This window comes from Hemicordylus capensis, chromosome 1, assembly GCF_027244095.1.
Source record: "Hemicordylus capensis ecotype Gifberg chromosome 1, rHemCap1.1.pri, whole genome shotgun sequence".
In the NCBI taxonomy this organism is placed as follows: Eukaryota; Metazoa; Chordata; class Lepidosauria; order Squamata; family Cordylidae; genus Hemicordylus; species Hemicordylus capensis.
In genome coordinates, this window is record NC_069657.1 from 119,867,064 (window position 1) to 119,886,449 (window position 19,386).

General features: G+C 44.7%; 1 protein-coding gene across 10 annotated transcripts in view; it reads left to right on the forward strand.

The window, feature by feature from the left end:
- Positions 1 to 19,386, forward strand: part of STK33 (serine/threonine kinase 33) — a 106,738-nt gene that overhangs the window by 78,168 nt on the left and 9,184 nt on the right. For all 10 annotated transcript variants that reach the window (XM_053283527.1, XM_053283528.1, XM_053283526.1 and 7 more), the window contains 2 exons: positions 10,994 to 11,106; positions 11,381 to 11,466. In XM_053283527.1, coding sequence (XP_053139502.1) covers positions 10,994 to 11,106; positions 11,381 to 11,466 — 199 coding nt within the window. The remainder of the gene's footprint in view (positions 1 to 10,993; positions 11,107 to 11,380; positions 11,467 to 19,386) is intronic.

The following is a 19,386-nucleotide window of genomic DNA, read 5'->3' on the forward strand; positions in this document are numbered from 1 at the left end:
TGCAGAGCAGCTTTTAAAATGACACTTGGGGAACAGCCGATGGGAGCTGGGCAGTATCCCGTTTGGCAAAAGCCATCCTTTAAAGTGTGAGGCTGCAAAGAATGCAAATAAAACAGAAGGGGATGGAGCAAAACCGCATAAAGAGCAGATGGGAGCCTGTGCCAGCAGGTCAAAGAGTCAAAAGAGTAGCATACATCAGTGGAGAGATTCAGCGTATAGGGGCTTGTATGCCAATGCCAGAAGCCTCCAAACCAAGATGGGTGAGCTGGAGTGCTTGGTTGCTAACGCAGAAATAGACATAGTGGGCATAACAGAAACATGGTGGAACAGTGAGAACCAGTGGGACACTGTTATCCCTGGGTATAAACTCTACAGAAAGGACAGGGAGGGGCACCTTGGAGGAGGTGTAGCACTGTATGTTAAAGAAGGGATAGAATCTAATAAGCTAGAAAACCTAAGGGGACTGGAGTCCTCCACAGAAACCCTGTGGGTGACTATACAAGGTCGGAAAGGAAACGTGCTACTGGGGACGTGCTATCGCCCTCCGGATCAAAATGATGACAGTGACTGGGAGTTGCAGGAGGAAATCAGGGAGGCGTCAAGGAGAGGCAGGGCTGTAATAATGGGTGATTTCAACTACCCACACATAGACTGGGTAAATTCACATTCAAGTCAGGACAAAGAGGTCAAATTTCTAGATACGCTAAATGACTGTGCCCTAGAACAGTTGTTCATGGAACCGACCAGAGAGAAGGCGACCTTAGATCTAATTCTGAGTGACACCCAGGACCTGGTGCGTGATGTCAGTGTCATCGACCCTTTAGGGAACAGTGACCATAGTGCCATCGAATTCAGCATACATGCGGGGAGAGAATCACCAAGGATGTCTAACACAGACATTTTGAATTTCAGAAGAGGAAACTTCTCCAAAATGAGGAGTATGGTGAAAAAAAAGCTGTGGGGGAAAATCAGGAGAGTCACTTCGCTCCAGAGTGCATGGAGTTTACTCAAAACCACAATACTAGAAGCCCAGTTAGATTGCATACCCAAAAGGAGGAAAGGTACCACTAAGTCCAGGAGGATGCCAGCATGGCTAACGGGTACCATCAAGGAAGCCATAAAAGGGAAGAAGACTTCCTTCCGAAATTGGAAGGCCTGTCCAAACGAAGAGAACAAAAAGGAACACAAACTCTGGCAAAAGAAATGCAAGGTGACAATAAGGGAGGCAAAAAGAGAGTTTGAGGAACATTTAGCCAAAAGTATCAAGGGGAACAACAAAAACTTCTTTAAGTACATCAGAAGCAGGAAACCTGCCAGGGAGGCGGTTGGGCCATTAGACAATGACGGAGTGAAAGGGATTATTAAGGAGGATATGGAGGTTGCAGAGAAACTGAATGAGTTCTTTGCATCTGTCTTCACAGCAGAGGATACTGAGCATATACCTGTTCCTGAACCAGGCTTTTTAGGGATGGAGGCTAGAGAGCTGAGTCAGATAAAAGTGACAAGGGATGATGTTCTAAACTGTCTGGACAAACTGAAAGCTAACAAATCACCAGGGCCAGATGGCATCCATCCAAGAGTCCTTAAAGAACTCAAATGTGAAATTGCCGACCTTCTTGCTAAAATATTTAACTTATCCCTGAAATTGGGCTCTGTACCAGAGGACTGGAGAGTGGCAAATGTAACACCGATTTTCAAAAAGGGATCCAGGGGAGATCCGGGAAATTACAGGCCAGTTAGCCTAACATCCGTTCCAGGCAAATTGATGGAAAGCATCCTCAAGGATAAAATTGTAAAGCACCTAGAAGAACAGGCCCTGCTGGGAGTGAGCCAGCATGGCTTCTGCAAAGGTAAATCTTGCCTCACCAACCTTTTGGACTTCTTTGAGAGTGTCAACAAGTGTGTGGATCAAGGTGATCCAGTTGACATAGTCTACCTGGACTTCCAAAAAGCTTTTGACAAAGTTCCTCATCAAAGGCTCCTGAGGAAACTTAGCTGTCATGGGATAAAGGGACAAGTACATGTGTGGATTGCTAACTGGTTGAAAGACAGGAAACAGAGGGTAGGTATAAATGGAGAGTTTTCACAATGGAGGGAAGTAAGAAGTGGGGTCCCCCAGGGATCTGTACTGGGACCGGTGCTTTTTAATTTATTCATCAATGATCTAGAAGCAGGGGTAAGCAGCGAGGTGGCCAAATTGCAGATGATACCAAACTCTTCCGGGTAGTGAAATCTCAAACGGATTGTGAGCAGCTCCAAAAGGATCTCTCCAACCTGGGGGAGTGGGCGACAAAATGGCAAATGCAGTTCAATGTTAGCAAGTGTAAAGTGATGCACATTGGGATGAAAAACCCCAACTTCAAGTATATGCTGATGGGATCCGAGCTGTCGGTGACGGACCAGGAGAGGGATCTTGGGGTTGTGGTTGACAGCTCGTTGAAAGTGTCGACTTAATGTGCGGCAGCTGTGAAAAAGGCAAATTCCATGCTAGGGATCATTAGGAAGGGGATTGAAAATAAAATGGCTAACATTTTAATGCCCTTATACAAAACTATGGTGCGACCACACTTGGAGTACTGCATACAGTTCTGGTCACCACATCTTAAAAAGGACATTGTTGAACTGGAGAAGGTACAGAAAAGGGCAACCAAGATGATCAGGGGACTAGAGCACCTTTCCTATGAGGCAAGACTACAACACCTGGGGCTTTTTAGTTTAGAAAAAAGACGACTGCGCGGAGACATGATAGAGGTCTATAAAATCATGCATGGTGTGGAGAAAGTGGAGAGAGAGAGATTCTTTTCCCTCTCACACAACACTAGAACCAGGGGTCACTCCATGAAATTGATTGCCAGAAGGTATAGGACCAACAAACAGAAGTACTTTTTCACACAACGCATGATCCACTTGTGGAACTCTCTGCCACAGGATGTGGTGACAGCCAACAACCTGGATGGCTTTAAGAGGGGTTTGGATGACTTCATGGAGCAGAGGTCTATCAATGGTTACTAGTCGGAGGGCTGTAGGCCACCTCCTGCCTCAAGGGCAGGGTGCCTCTGAGTACCAGTTGCAGGGGAGTAATGGCAGGTGAGAGGGCATGCCCTCAACTCCTGACTGTAGGCTCCCAATTGGCATCTGGTGGGCCACTGTGCGAAACAGGATGCTGGACTAGATGGGCCTTGGGCCTGATCCAGCAGGGCTGTTCTTATGTTCTTATGAGTGGGCCTGGAGATAAGATTTTAAAATGGGCTCCTCACTGCTGATTAACAAAGGAAACTCAATGCGATCCTATGTATGTTTTCTCATAAACCCTAATAAATTCAGTACAGTTTGCTTCCAGGTAAGTGTTTAGGGAATTGCACCCTTAGACAGCAAATCTAACCACATTTAGCTGGAAGCACATTTCACTGAAACCTAAAGGACTCTGTAATTTTTTGTCACGAAACAAGCCACTTATAGGACTTTTTTTGGATGGCTTTTTAATTTAAAAAATATTAAAAACCAACAATTTTGTCCAGTCTACTTCAATTTAAATATTCATATTCCTCTCACATCTCTCTGCTCAAAACCAAAGCCCTGTGCCCAGTCATTCCAGGTGATCTAAAGGCTGGGGCTAAAATGGTTTTTTTAAAAAATGAAGGCAAAGTGCAGATTCTTCCATATCGAGGTGGAACTACTTTTTTAAAAATAGTTTTTTTAAATTAAAAAAAATCTTTTAAACCAGCAAATTCCTCAACCTCTGAATTAAATATTCAGAGTCATTTCAGTCTGCCCTACTCCCCCCCCCCCGCCGCCTTATATTAAAGCTCTATTTCATTATTTTTTGATTTGATTTGATTTCTATACCGCCCTTCCAAAAATGGCTCAGGGTGGTTTACACAGAGAAATAATAAATAAATAAGATGGAAACCTGTCCCCAAAGGGCTCACAATCTAAAAAGAAACATAAGATAGACACCAGCAACAGTCACTGGAGGTACTATGCTGGGGGTGGATAGGGCCAGTTACTCTCCCCCTGCTAAATAAAGAGAATCACCACGTTACAAGGTGCTTCTTTGCCAAGATTGCTATGGCAAGCAATCCCTAAATATCTGGGGGGGAGGGGAGGAGAGTAACCACAAAAAGGAAATCACATCCTACCTCCATTACTAAGCCTGAGGAGTCAAAAGCTGGGCAGAGCTGTGGTGGGGAAGGGCAGCCAGTGCTGGCCACCCTCCCTCCCTCCCTCCCTCCCTCCCTTCCTCCCTCCCTCCTTCCTAGCTGCCTGCCAACACTTCAGGCTTCAGGGAGGCCTGCACAGAGGACTGCACTGGTAGCCCCGCCCACCCACCAAACAGCTGAGAGGCGGAGACTGAAGGGGCTGCAGCTGCTGGCAGACTGCTTTGCTCCCCTGGCCAGAGCAGGAGGGCTAGCAGGAGAGGGGGCCAGCAGGCAAGGCAAGGGGGACTGGCTAAGAGGCCTTGGGACGCCATCCAGGCTCTGTGGGCCTAGAGACATTTGCCTCCCCTTGCCCAATGACACTTACACCCCTGAAGTTGACCTTGGTAACATCTAGCCAAACTCGAATGGCTATGTGGAATTGTGATATCCTCTCCATGCTCTTTTTGATCCTCAGTAGACTGTGATCACATACAGTATGTGACCTATCCAGAAAGCACAGTTCACACCAGTTGACTTCATTTACGCTCAGCAGGGGCGGAGCCACCATTGTGCGAACAGATTAAAGCAACCTGGGCCACCAATGGGAAGGGCTTCCAAAGCCCACAGAGGGGCGTGACTTGGACTCCGGGAGAGCCCCGAGCAAACTCCCCACTCCTGGCCTCCAGAGCCCCCCCAGCGAGCTCTCCCCTGTCCTTTTCAGGCTGCTGCCTGTCCAGCAAAGGAGAGATGGGGCAATAGATATTATCAGGCAACAAGCGCTGCCTGAAATGATTTGTAAAGGGGGCATGGCCTCTGTCTCTAGAGAGCCCAAGCGAGCTCTCCCCTGTCGTTTCAGGCAGCACTTCCTGCCTGACAACATCTATTTCCCTTACTCTCGCTCATTGGAGGGAGAGAAAAGGAAACAAAGGCTGCCAGGCAGCTGCCTGAAAAGGACAGGGGAGAGCTCGCTTGGGGCTCTCCAGAGTCCAGGCATGGGCGGGGGGAGTTCTCTCAGGGCTCTTCTGGAGCCCGAGCCACACCCCATGCATGTGACATCACACGCACAGGATGTTGCTAGAGGGGCCGTCGGGTGGGGCCGGACCCAGGCTGTTATTCGGCTGGCTCCACGCCTGATGCTCAGTGATATTACATTTTTATACAGCCATAGGCCATACAAAAGACATAAAAAGCATTAAAACAAAATATTATACGTAGTAAACGGAATAAAACAGTAGGCTCCTATAAATTTGACCTTAAACAAGATCTTAATCTAATAGCAACATAGAAGAATTTCGCCACCACTTTAGTGACCTCATTATTTTGGTCCTCAGGGCAGAAGTTCAAGTAAAAGGGGTCAGCTCTTCCTGGAAATTGCTTTAGCAAAGGGGATGCAAGTTCTTTCCTGGTATCACAGTAAAGAGAGTAATATGTGAAACTGTTTCAGGGAGGCCTGCACCACAAGGGCATAAGCCAGAGTCTGGCAATCCCTTATCAAATCTTTTTTCCAAAAGGGCTGAGGGCAGCACATCCATACTTTCATTCATAGTAAATGTTAACCTACACTTCAAAAAGTGTAGGGAAGCTAGATAACTGGCGCCTCTATTCCCCGAAGGGGGCATGATCCCCCAAAATAAAGGAGAACAGGTCCTATTTCCCCAAGAAACAAGATTCTGATGCTCAGTGTCATGAAGATGTTGTAAGAGTATATCCTTTGCCTTCTCAATTCCCATAAGTAGAATTTCAGAAGGAGATAGACCCATTTGCAGTATTTTATTGTTGACGCATGACAGACAAGGGCTAGGGAAAGAGTCCCTCCATAAGAACCAAAAGTAGGAGGGCTCCCGATATTCCAAGCAAAGTTTGATCCATTTAATAAAAGTAAGCTCCCATGCTTTAGAGGAAATAGTAAGGGATCCAGACTCTAAACATAGCGCTGAATAAGGTACACATCTAGGTACCCCCAAAATAGCCCTAAGGAAACATTGCCGATTCTGATTGGCTAAGTAGCATTTTGATCGCATCACATTGGCTACCTGATTGCTAATTGGCTGTTATCACCTATGTTAACTAATCCAGGAAGAAACAGGCAACCAGGATTAAAAAAATAGTACTGAAGCAGCCTCAGGGAAAAAATTTAATCATATGAATAAGATCCAATAAGGTAAATACAAATATTTGTACACACACACCCTGAAGTAGTTGTGTTTTACACAAAAATTGAAATGAAAAAATATTTTGAACAACCATGTTTACTGGCTGTTTGCTGTGCATTTTGAATTTTGGTTGAACACAAGAAAAATATCTAAAATATATTTACTTTTGGCCTTTCATCAAGGATTAAGTTAAGTAAACCTTACAGTAATGATACTACATTCTGATTTATAGTGACAGATATCCATCAAACATAGGTGACAAAATTTTCAGAAGCTACTCCTGTGCTTTGAGAACAGACTTAAATTATTTAGTATGGTTTTTTAATTATTTGGTGAAGTTGACCTTATTTTTCTGTTCACCTCTCGTCCGCAATCAGTTCATTTTTCACCATATTACATGTAGAAAATGTGTTCAAGTTATGAAATGGTTGTTGTGAGTATCTTTGGACCTCTTTGTTTCTGCTTTATGATTCCCAGGAGCCAGGCCATGAGGCAGTTGTTCTCCCAGTGAGAATCCAAGGCCCACCTGCCTGGGGCCACAAGTCCTGTATTATTGCTGAAATCCAAATGGGAGTTAGATGGCTTCATAATCCACATGAGTGGAATTAAAACAACAACAACAACATTTGGGAAGATGAGAAGACTAAAGCTGGGACTGAAAAAGAGAGGCTTTGCAGGAAGAATGGAATAGCTTCTACTTGCTGGTCATGACTGCCAACAGAATATAATTCTCAGTGGGGTTATAGAGAGGAGAGTTGGTCTTGTGGTAGCAAGCATGACCTGTCCTCTTAGCTAAGCAGGGTCCACCCTGGTTGCATATGAATGGGAGACTAGATGTGTGAGCACTGTAAGATATTTCCCTTAGGGGATAGAGCTGCTCTGGGAAGAGCAGAAGGTTCCAAGTTCCCTCCCTGGCATCTCCAAGATAGGGCTGCTAGAGATTCCTGCCTGCAACCTTGGAGAAGCCGCTGTCAGTCTGTGAAGATAGGTCTGACTCAGTATATAGCAGCTTCCTATGTTCCTACCTCAGCCAATCATGAGAATGGGCTGAAGTAATTCAGGACATGAAAAGTCCTGTAGAGCTGTGGAGAATGATGGGCTTGATTATACATGATAAATCTCATTTACATATTTTCTCCATCTTGTATTTATTCTAAAATCTTTCTAAATACAAACAGAGATGTAAAACTGTAAGAATGGGTCATATATTGAAATATATCAACATCGTTTTCAGCACTATATCTTGGAAATATTACTCCACAATTACTCTGGTATTTCTAATAGGAGGTAGTCTTTTTCCAAATTTCTTTTAAAAGGACACCAAGGAGGATCTTGTGATACTAGTTTTCTCCCTGAATTAAGCAAGAATTGCAGACCTTGTGCACTTCTGTATTTGGAGATTTGGAAAGAAGTTTTCCCGCTCTCCAAACTCTTCTGGATCTTGTCTAGCAAAGTCTGGGGATTGTTGCAGTGGTTCCTGCTGCGTTCTTTCCCTGCTGCTGTTGTGTTTGGACCAAAATATTTCCCCCCCTAACTACTCTTCAGTCCTAGTGTGGTAACTAAGCTCTTTATGAATATAGCCCAGTGCAACTGCTACTGCAGGGCAATGAGTAGTGTTTCCAATATGAAGAGTTGCTCCTTCCCAAGGCAGAATTGAATAAAAAAGGGGTCCATCAGATTTCCTTTTGACAGCTTAGCTGTCTGGGTGACAGCTCACCAGCCTAGAAATGGAGCTGCAGCGAGGTGGCACAGATCAATCTTTTCTCAGCTGTGCATACTCTGGCCAGCTATAAACTAATTGTGGGGTTTTAACCAGATTGTGGCATTGATGCTTTCATGATAATCACAAGCTTTCCACTTGTAGGTTTTCACCTGTTGTGTAGTCAGATGGGGGCTAATTGCTAGGAAGTTGGGTTCTGTTTATAATATTTCTGGACTGCTTTTCTGTTAAAATTCTCAGTGTTGAGACACATAACCCCCCATACCCTCTCTCTGTGTTATATATATATAGTGTGTGTGTGTGTGTGTGTGTGTGTGTGTGTGTGCTTTTTATTTTTTTTTTAAGCTTAACAGCATTAAAATGACAATGATTGGGAAGAGAGCTGGTCTTGTGGTAGCAAGCATGACTTGTCCCCTTAAGCTCAGCAGGATCTACCCTGGCTGCATATGAAAGGGAGACGAGAAGTGTGAGCTCTGTAAGATATTCCCCTTCAGGGATGGAGCTGCTCTGGGAAGAGCATCTAGGCTCCAAGTTCCTTCCCTGGCATCTCCAAGACAGGGCTGAGAGAGATTCCTGCCTGCAACCTTGGAGAAGCCGCTGCCAGTCTGTGTAGACAATACTGAGCGAGATGGACCTGTGGTCTGACTCAGTATATGGCAGCTTCCTATGTTTCCTATGATCTAGACTTGTGCAAGTGGAATAGGACTCCTGTATGTAACTTTCTCACATGCACCCCTTCTTCACTGCAGCCCACTCTACCCCCACCTCTCCGCCGCAAACCAGAAAAGCTCCTCTTGAGGGCCTGGGCGCCTTTCATAGCTGCATGGGATGTAGTGAAGTGGCTGCAGTGGGAGGTGGAAACCACTGGAAACTGGGTAAAGTTACCTTCCACAAGCAGTACTACGACTACAACCACCACCACCACCACTACAACACGTATTTCTATACCGCTTTTCAATAAAGTAGAAAAATAAATAATAAGATGGCTTCCTGTCCGAACTCTGCTTGCAGAAGTTATCTTTGCCCGACTTCTAGGGATTCCTCCCTTTAACTTGGCTCCTGCAGCATATCCCACCATGCCTGAGGATCCCCTGACCCTCAGGAATAGTTTTTCAGGGGTGCTGCTGTGTGGAGGAGGAGGAGAGAAAGATTTGTTGCACAAGCACTGTTCCTTTTGCATGTCTGGATCCAAGCTAATAAAAGCAGGACAACTGAGGGACAGTGAAAGTATCAGTATAATACTATATAAAGTTTAAAATGTCTGCATTGATAGAAATATTTTTCACACCATGGAAAAGTCTGGCAGGCTCCTTTGAGGAAAAGTGCTGCATAGCTTTTGCATCCAGAGCTATGCCTTATCCATTGATTTCAGGGCTTGAGGAGGGATCACTTGCAATTGTGGCTAGGCTTGGTAGCCAACTACTTTCTGATAGCCAGTTATAATGCCATCACGATACTGCCTACAATGGTAAGATAGATTCTGGAGTAATAGGACTTAATAATCAATACTGTTTACACAGCATGAGTTGTGTGGATAACACTTTCAGTTGAAATATAGCCTGAAAGAACAAATTACTAAAGGAACTCATTGAGCAGTCAACATCTGAAAGCACAGCTTAGGTACAAAGTGATGTTATCTTTGACAAAGGTTCCTGTTCTCTAGCGGTTCACACCAGTTGTCTTAAACCTTTTGGGGAAATGAAGGAAGACGCTTGTCACAGACGCTTGTCACATGTATTTTAATCCCAAGAGAGATAATTTATTCCAGTTTCACTGAAATCATTCAAACTACAATTTGTTTCCACATTATGTCATCACTGTAACTGCAATAACCTCTCCAATCACCTGTGACACCCAGTAGACCCTTTCCTCACTGAAACTGACGTGAGAGAGCCCACTTGTGGTTACCTAGGCATCAAACTAGCAATTTAACATAGCAAGCAAATTTCTCTTGCTATATCTCTGGTCCTGCCTCAATTTCCCCAGGACTAGTAGTATGCGGGTCTGAATCTTTGGAGATTTGCTCTTGTGTGAGTCGAACACTGTTACCAGGTCCAAATAGTAAAACTATTTGGATTTTTTCTGCTGAAATGATATGATCTTGCTGTATTGAAAAGCAAGGAGACCTGGTAGGCCTCTCTTGGAGGGCATTCTGTCATGTATGTGCTTCAAATGAAAAGGTCTTGGTTGAAGTGCCTGCCCACCCGCCACATTTCTGATCACGGTGGGATGCAGAACTGGGCCTTAGAAGCTGATCCACGCATGCGGGCAGGTTCAGTATGAATTGAGGTAATTCTTCAGATATACTAGTCCCAGAAATTTCTGTTCATTAAAAAAATAGTAATACATGAAGTTTGTAGGGATTCATGGAGTGCCGCAGATGTGTGTCATCTTAAACAAGAAAAGTGATTACAGAGAAATAAACTGCAAAAACCTAATTTCATTTAAAATATTTAATTTTGGTATGTGTTTTTAATGGTACCATACCAAGATGTATACTACTGGTTTTGTTTTTTATTTTGAAAATGGTATTGGGGGAATGGTCAGCTCAGTGGAGTACATGCTCAGTGCAGTGCATGTAGATGTTCCAGGTTCAGTCCATAGCCTTTCCAAGCAGGCTTTGGAAAGACCCTGTTGGAGCTCCTGGAGAGTCACTGAGGCTCTACACATGGTCAGTTTTGTACATAGTTGTACATAGTTGAAAAACTTAACCTGTGCTTCTACAATGTTGTGATTTTATATTAGTGCCACTGACAAAGATCCAATACTCCTGAACTGATGAAGTTCTGTTTGAGTAATTTGCTGCCCAAGCGTAATCATTCAGAAGGTGGTAGAAAAACACGGTGAGAAAATGCAGCCCTAAAATGAAATGATAGAGCTCACATCTGTATGCGTACACACAGATATGTTGGTAGGGAAGTAGACACTTATTTACAGAATCAGAATATAAAGTGGCCTTCTCTATTTTTATTCTAAAATAGATTATGTGGTGACCCACCTTTTATGGCAGGCTCAGAAGAAAAACTTTTTGAAGCTATAAAAAAAGGAGATCTTCACTTTAAACATTCAATCTGGGAATCAGTCAGTGAGACTGGTAAGTAGACAACCATATAGCAAAACAAACGACAACAGTACCAGCAGGAAATTCAGCAAATTGTTGCAACATTTTGACCTTTTTAGTACCCTTAAGTAATGTTTTCTCATAAATGTAAAATTGATGTTAAGGAAAACTCACAAAACTGTTGCTGTGAATTAGCTTCAGAGCATTAGAGGTAAAATACTCTGTTGGATTAAAGCACTCAGAGATAATTGGGAGATGTATTTGTTACAGCTTAACAAATGAGGTTTACAAGTGTCTCTCTTCACAGCCAAACATGTGTTGCAGCTGCTTCTGAAAGTAGACCCTGCCCACAGAATCACTGCCAATGAACTGCTTGACAACCAATGGATAAGAGTAAGGTTACTTTTATTTTCGTAAAAGCCTCCTCATTCTTATTTTCATATGTGAAATTAATTTTTACCTGTGCTGTTTTTCTGTCAAAAATTGCTCCCCTAAAATGACAGTTTACCGCTGAGTATAGAAATTAATAACTTTGGGGTGGAAAATTTCAGGGGGGAAAACAGCACAGGGACTAAGGGTTTGAGATGCCCCAAACTATTTTACAAGGAAAAAACATAGATGCAGGCAATGATTATGTTTTGGGGGCCAAGTTATCAAAATGCAGCTACAGTAGGAATACTAAGCTCACTATTATGGCCCTAGATCCAGAGCAGGCCACTGTCACTCGAGTTGCAAGGAGCAGCAACGGGGCCGTGACTTCTGCAGACTTGAGAGGAAACAGAGGGTGCAGACAAGTAGGGATGTGCACGGATTGTTTCAGTGGGGCATGTTGGGGTTTGTGATTCTTTAGCAAAGCACCAAGGAGGCTACCACTCCAGTTACAGAGTGCAGAGTTTAGTTCTTGCAGCTATTTAAGTAACACACATGGAGTCTATTCTATCTATCAGCTACATAACGAACAGGGAGGGAGGGAGAGAGATGTTTCCATCTTCTCTCTAGGAGGCAAGGACTGACTCACTACCGGAAGTACCAGAGGAGTTGAGGCAGGGGTCATAGAGTAGAAGCAAGCAGGGACAGGTAAGGAGACCCTCACTAACTACACTGCCTTGGGCAGCAGGGTTATCCAGCATAATGACATTCGTGTTCAGGATGCCTCGCTGTACAGGGGGGATGGAATACATCTGACTGACTGGGGGAACGAGCTGTTCCTCTGGGACTTGCAACAAAGTATTCAGGAGACGCTAGCGGGGTGGGGTAAGTGGGGCTAAGCAGAGGTTTGTCTCTGAGTGCAGATGTTGGGTAGGTTTGCCTCTGTGTGCGGGTGTTGGGTAGGTAGATTAAGTAAAGGTGTTCAGCTGGAGGGCCATTTTGGGTGTGGGATCAAGGAACAGCCCTTAAGGGGCTGTGAATGGCTCCGCTCGGGGGGTGGCTCGACTCCGCTCGGGGGGTGACTCGACTCAAACTCAGAGCTTTGGTGGTTTGGGTTGGGGCTGGGTCGGGCTGCTGCCCTCTCAGCGGGGTAAAGCCTCGTGGTGGGAGGAAGTCAGGACCGAATCAGGTCCTGACCGAATCAGTACCTGGTCCTTTGCCCTGGTGTGGGGATGGCCCTCATTAGGAGGCGGCCTCACATGGGAGGAGTACCCGCACTCTGGTTAGTTAAGTACTTCTTTGAAAGTCTTATTCACTGTATTTTAACAAAGTGGCCCTATTTTACTCCAACTGTTTCTTATCTTCATTGGGGTGTGGGAGTGCAATGCTGGTCCCCGTTGCCATGCCTGTGCGATGAGGCAGGGTATGGGGTTGTGCCCCCGACACCTGAGGTAGGCACGATGGCTGCAATCTTGGCTCCCCCTCCACGTGGCTGGGACCAGCCAGTCGGGAGAAGGAGGTGGGCCAATTGGGCCCAGCCACCTCCATTTGAAGCAGTCGCTTCTCAGCCGGGCACTCACCCACCCACCCGGTACCCAGTGAGGGATAGCCGGTTGCCTGTGAGGGCCAAGTAGGCATTTTTTGGGTCTTGCTGGATTGGCATTTAGGCACAGCCTTTTTTTGCCTACTTCTCACTGAGACCTTTGGGTTAGGGTTATAGGTAGGCACTGTAGGTAACCAGTCACTTGGCAGGAGAGTGCAGGTGTTGAGTAGGTAGATTCAGTAATGTTGTTCAGCTGGAGGGCCATTTTGCTGGGGGACGGTCAAGGAACAGCCCTTCGGAGCTTTTGTGGCCTGGAGGGCTGGGTATGGCCCCCGCTCAGGGGGTGGCTTGGCTCACCAACTCAGAGCTTTGGTGGCTTGGGTTGGGGGTGGGTTGGGCCACTTCCCCCTCAGTGGGGTAAAGCCTCGCAGTGGGAGGAGGTCAGGACATGGTGCCTGACCAAATCAGTACCTGGTCCTTTGCCTTGGTGTGTGGATAGCCCTCACTAGGAGGCGACCCCACACAGGAGGAGTACCCACACACTGGTTAGTTAGGTACCTCATTGCATGTCTTATTCACTGTACATTAATAAAGTGGCCCTATTTTACTCCAACTAAGCGTGTCCTGTCTTCATTGGGGTCTGGGGGTGTAAAGGAAGAGGACTGACTCACTACAGGAAGATCTGAGGAGTCGAGGCAGGGGTCATAGAGTAGAGGCAAGCAGGGACAGGTAAGGAGACCTTCACTAACTGCCTCTGCTCCCAATGCCTAGTGGTCATTAGGATAGTTGGTGCAAAAGGTTGATGCACTGGAAATCCATCTCCAACAGGGTGGGGAGTGGGACCTTTAAGCACAAGTAAAGCCGGTCCTCATCTGCTCCTCCCCCGCCCCACTGCATTTCCTGTTTCAGTGCTGTGCTGCTCTGAAGTCTCCATGTGGCTGCATCAGTGTGCGTCCTGCACAGTGCAGCGTCGCAGCCATACAAAGATTTCTGAGAGGTGCAGCGCCGCACAAGGAAATGCAGTGGGGTGGCAGAGGAGCAGGTAAGGACCGGCTTTACCTGTGCTTAAAGGTACCATTCCCTTCCCCGCCGAAACGATTTGGCGGGCTGCACCAAATTGATTCATGCACATCCCTACAGACAAGCATTTATTGAGTGTGGGGACCAATTGAGGCTTAAGGGAGAAGAGACAGTGCACGCGTGTGTGTGTGTGTGCACGTGCATGCATGTACAAAGTTTGTTGTTTGGGGCCAGTTGGCAGAGAAACATTTCCTGCTCTCCTCCGCCCCCCATGGTAATGTACACCTAGGTAAGGAGATGGTTTTTGGATCTTAGGCTTAGTCCAGAGCAGTTAGGCTCTGCCGCTGGACCTGCCAATAACTGCTGGGTTCCATCTGAGAATCAGAAATGTTCATTTCAGAAATGGGTGTCTGTGGTCGGGCATGGTGACAAAAACCTTAAAAAGAAAGGAGTAGACATTCTGTAGAGTGTGACAGATGGTGATAGTAAAAGACTTCGGGATTCACTTCAGTAAGAAAATGGAGTTTTGGAGGAAGTACAGGAAAAGTGAGTTAGGGTTTCAGTAATAGTTTGTATACAGCACAATTTATCTTCAATGTACATTAAAAACCTTTTGGAACCCTAATTTTCAGAGGTGTTGAGAACCATTCTTGTGTGTGAATTATGATGTTCAGCCCTGTTGAAAACCAGGGCACTAGTTCAGGCTTCAAATTTCTGCCTTGGCAGCCTTGGTGATCTCAGTGGTGTCCAGATGTGTAGACTGAAAGTGCTTTATCATGTAGGGGCTTCTGTGTAAAAAATACAAAAAATTAACCCCTTGGTGCCAAATGGCACAGGAGGCTTTTAAGAGCTGATGCATGTGGCATTGAACTCTCCCATCAAGAAACTGTAGCTACCTGCTCCAAAATGTTGTAAGGCACAAATTGTAATTCTGTGTAACTAGAGATGACGTTTAAAAAAATAAATCTGGCACAATGCCTTCTAAATAAACAATCAAGGGGACATTCTACTGGGAATTTCTCCTGCAAACTTCATTTAAGTGCAATTCGTGAAGGATTTTCTCCCAAAGCAATTGTCTTAACATGCCCAGTACCTATGTTTAAGCAAACAAACTTGAACCCTTATTTTAGTATAAATGTTCTACAATACATGCTTTTCTTTCCAATATATTGGTTTTGGTGATTGCAGGGATTGACTGATAATACCCAGTTAAAAAATCATGGAAGTAACTAATATTTTATGTGTCCTTTCCAGTATTTTTCAAGCTCTTACTGGAAAAAAGATCTGTTCTCAGTCTTCTAAATTCTCTCTCTCTCTCTCTCTCTCTCTCTCTCTCTCTCTCTCACACACACACACACACACACACACACACACACACACACACACACTCTACTGAAAAAGAGGTTACTATGTCAGATTGATTTGTTTATTTAAAGATATTGGCCAACATCCTCACTAAGCATTCAGCCTCTGGGACATGTTTTGGGGTGTTGCAGGGCACCTTCAGGGGAAGAACAGAGGAAACAAATCACAAGCCAGTTCAGAATAAAACAGCAGGGCACTTTCCAGATTAGTCCCTGCAGCTGGGTCATGTATCTCGGAAGTGTGCTTCCACACTTCCTGTCTTGTTTCACTTCAGTCCCTACGCAGACAGCAGGGTGCCGTTCACATTTCCAATGCCTTGTTTCGAATTTAATTGCTGCGATATAGCGCTAGGACGTTCTATATCCAATGCAAGAAAGTTGCTGTTTTTTCGGGTTGTTAGTTTCCGCAAGACTGCTCCCCTGGCTGTTTACATTTCACATGCCACTTGCCCGAACGAAGGCATTTAGCACCCTGGAAAAATTAAAATACACAGGTGTAGGAAAACGCCTGCCAGAAGAGTCAAGTTTTAAATGACACCTGAAATATGAGAGGAAGCAAGCTGAATTTCATGAGGGAGGGAATTCATAAAACAGGAACCACCACAGAAAAAGCCCTATCTCGGGTGGCTACCAGATGGACATAGGAAACTGCCATATACTGAGTCAGACCATTGGTCTATCTAGCTCAGTATTGTCTTCACAGACTGGCAGCAGCTTCTCCAAGGTTGCAGACAGGAATCTCTCTCAGTCCTATCTTGGAGATGTTGCCAGGGAGGGAACTTGAAACCTTCTGCTCTTCCCAGAGCGGCTTCATCCCGAGGGGAATATCTTGCAGTGCTCACACATCAAGTCTCCCATTCATATGCAACCAGGGCAGACCCTGCTTCGCTATGGGGACAAGTCATGCTTGCTACCACAAGACCAGCTCTCCTCTCCTGCCTCTATGAGGACCTCTTCATAGAGGCAGGCAGCACACACAGGAGAATCTCTTATGGAAGGAGGTAGTGAGAGTGGGCAGATTCATGTCCTAGAAGACAGCCCAGTAGTAAAATGCTATATAGCTTAAACATGTGTAGCAAATGTTTTGGCTCAAGGCCTCTCATGAGGAACAAAGGTTAGCTTTTTTAGGCCTGATAGGTTCTTTTTACGGTCTAGCTAGGCAGTCTAAGGTCTCAGAACTATGAGTTTTGCAATGACAGGAAATTTAACAGAATTTGGCAGAAGGACAACAGTTTAAACAATTTGGGCAGAATTCTTGCATAATCCTTCTTGTAGCTCTTGTATATGAAGTGCTAGAAATTGACTGAGGTCCCTCAGTCCCCTTGCGTGTACACTGTTGTGCGAGAACCCCCATCCACACAGCCCCTCCTTACGTGCAAGCTTAGGATGTCAGCTGCTGAGTCAAGCCATTGGTTCATCTAGCTCAGTATTGGCTGCTCTGAGTGGCAGCGGCCCTGCAGGGGTTCAGACAGAAATTTTTCTCAGCCCTACCAGGAGATGCGAGGGATCAAATCTGGGACCTTCTCCATGCCAGCAGACACGCTGTCACTGAGCTATAGCCCCAGCCCCAAAAAGGGAATGCACACACAACAGATTTGGGGACACCAGGTTAATACTTCAGCATCTCACTAGTGCCTCTCAATGAGGCATTCCGTGCTTGTGATTTTGCGTATGCATAATCTGAATTTTTGCTTTCGTAATGTATAATCTGCTAGCATACAAAAGCAAACCTTTATTTGTGCTCAGCATGATCTATCCGCACTGGGAGCTGGTGAAATATTTAGTAGGGTTGTGCATTGCAGCACCTCTGATGCTGCACAGAGACAGCTGCTCCCGCTGCAGCTTATTTCTGTCCATTTCCTCACATTTCGGCAAGGGGGAGGACTTGAGATAGGAATGGAAGGCTTATGGGTGCAGCTAGAAAGGCATGTGAGCCTCGGTGTTATTCCCATTGAGACACTTCCATGTGGCATCAGGGTGGTTGTAGGGGTGCTGCTGCAGGTTTATCAGCCTCAGATGCTCTGATGCATAGTCAGTAGTGAGGATTTCTGCTGTTCGTGACTGGGGGCTGCATGTTCAGTGTCAGCTACTGAGGTGGTTTCTCTCCTTGGTTTCCTTCTCGCCCTTGGTAAACACAGAGGTTTGTTCTCCAGCATTTTATTGTGATTGTGTGCTTTATCACAAATTGGTAACCCAGTTGACAGTTGTTCTCAGACTACTCTGCATTGTATGTGGGTATTCATGACTTTCTTCATCAAGTCCAAAAGGCTACAGGAGAGGCTTTCTTCCACTATTATAGTTTCTTTAGACTTCACTTTCTGAACAATTTACCCAATAAACCTTTTTTCCTCTCTGGGTGCTGTGGTGTGGGAGGATTGCCATTCAGAATGACAGTCCAGTGGAGATCACCAAGTGGAAAATGTGTTTCCGACATATGCTGGGTGCCACATGATGGAGGGGTAGAACGGCTTCATTCTGTGCTTGAATCTCCCTGACATGCACTCCCTTAAAATCTGAACAGAACAGGCTTCAAGGAAAGACAAAAGAAAATGAAACAATCTAAAAGGCAACCAATTAGTAATCTTCCACTTTCCCCACAATTAGCACCAGATGCTAGCCAATTAAACTCAACAGGTGTTCAAATGAGGCAATACAGACAATTAACTTAAGTGGTTCCACTTTCTTAAAAACTGTCAGAACACAACCACCCTCCCATTTCATGTGCTATTTAAGTATTTGTAGCTCTTTAAAACATAGGTTTTTTTCCTGAGGCCACAACTCAGCCTCTTATTTTGTAGGTGCGATTTGGTGCACTTAGAAATTTAATTACCTGAATGTGCTTGCAAATAAGGTAGTTATTTGGATGTCTGCAACATCAATTTGTCTACAGTTAATTACCGATGTAAATTTGCACCTGCAAAATTAGAGTCCACATCTGAAAATCATTCTATAAATTCAAGACTGGGAATACATTACCCTGATTCATGTAGAACTAATTCTCTTCGTGCATGCCTATCTTATCCCAACCCCCATCTCTCAAATAATCCACAGACATGCCTATTGCTAAAACTATAGGCATCTAAGGCTGAAATATACTGTTGATGATGGCAGTGTGATCCAGTGGTTAGAACAGAGCATGCAAGTCCTAGGTATTCTGCCCTGAATCCCTCTTACCTTGCATGCATTTAAATGGGGAGGGGCTATTTAAAGAGCAGGCAAAATATATCTTGCATACAGCATTATGGATATTGTTTCTACATAATTTCAGCAAATCACTTTCTATATTTTATTTTGGAGTCCAAAAATCACAGCGAATTCTTTTCCTACACCATAAAAATCATTGTTCCATTCAACGCATCCCATTCAGGGGACAGTGTTGCTCACAATCGCCAGATATTTCAAAGGACATTATAGAAAATTAGTACCTCTCTTAATGAGGTATTGATTTTCTCAGGACAAAAGACTAGAGTGGAATCATTAGCTGGGATGAATCATAGACTGTATCATTCCTGATATGCATGCATGTATGTATACATTTCTACTATGCATAAAAAAATTCAAGAGGAAACCTATCCAAAGCTGCTGTAGAAACCTTTTACTCTTTAAAGCATGCATGAACACATGTGCAGACATGCAGGCAGACACCCCCCTCCCCCATGGTTTGAGCTTAAAGGTTCTTCAGTAATATTTTTCTTCTTTTCCGCTTTTTTTTTTTAAAGATTGTGAACCCCTTTAGAACAGGGAACCATATTATTTGATTGTGAGCTCATTTGTAAACTTGCTTTGAGAACTTTTTTATTGGAAACTCTCATAAAAATATTCTAAGTAATTTTTCATTCAGCTCTTCTAAAATGGAAAGTAGGCTTCTTTCAAGTGCTTGTTATCTGTTACATGATGATTTGCACCTTGACTGAAAGAATAACAGAAATGCTTAAGCTTCAAGAAACCAGGGTCTGCAAAACAAACCATGCTGCTTTTCTCTTCTGTTTCCTGTTTTGTGGTAGGATTAACAAATGA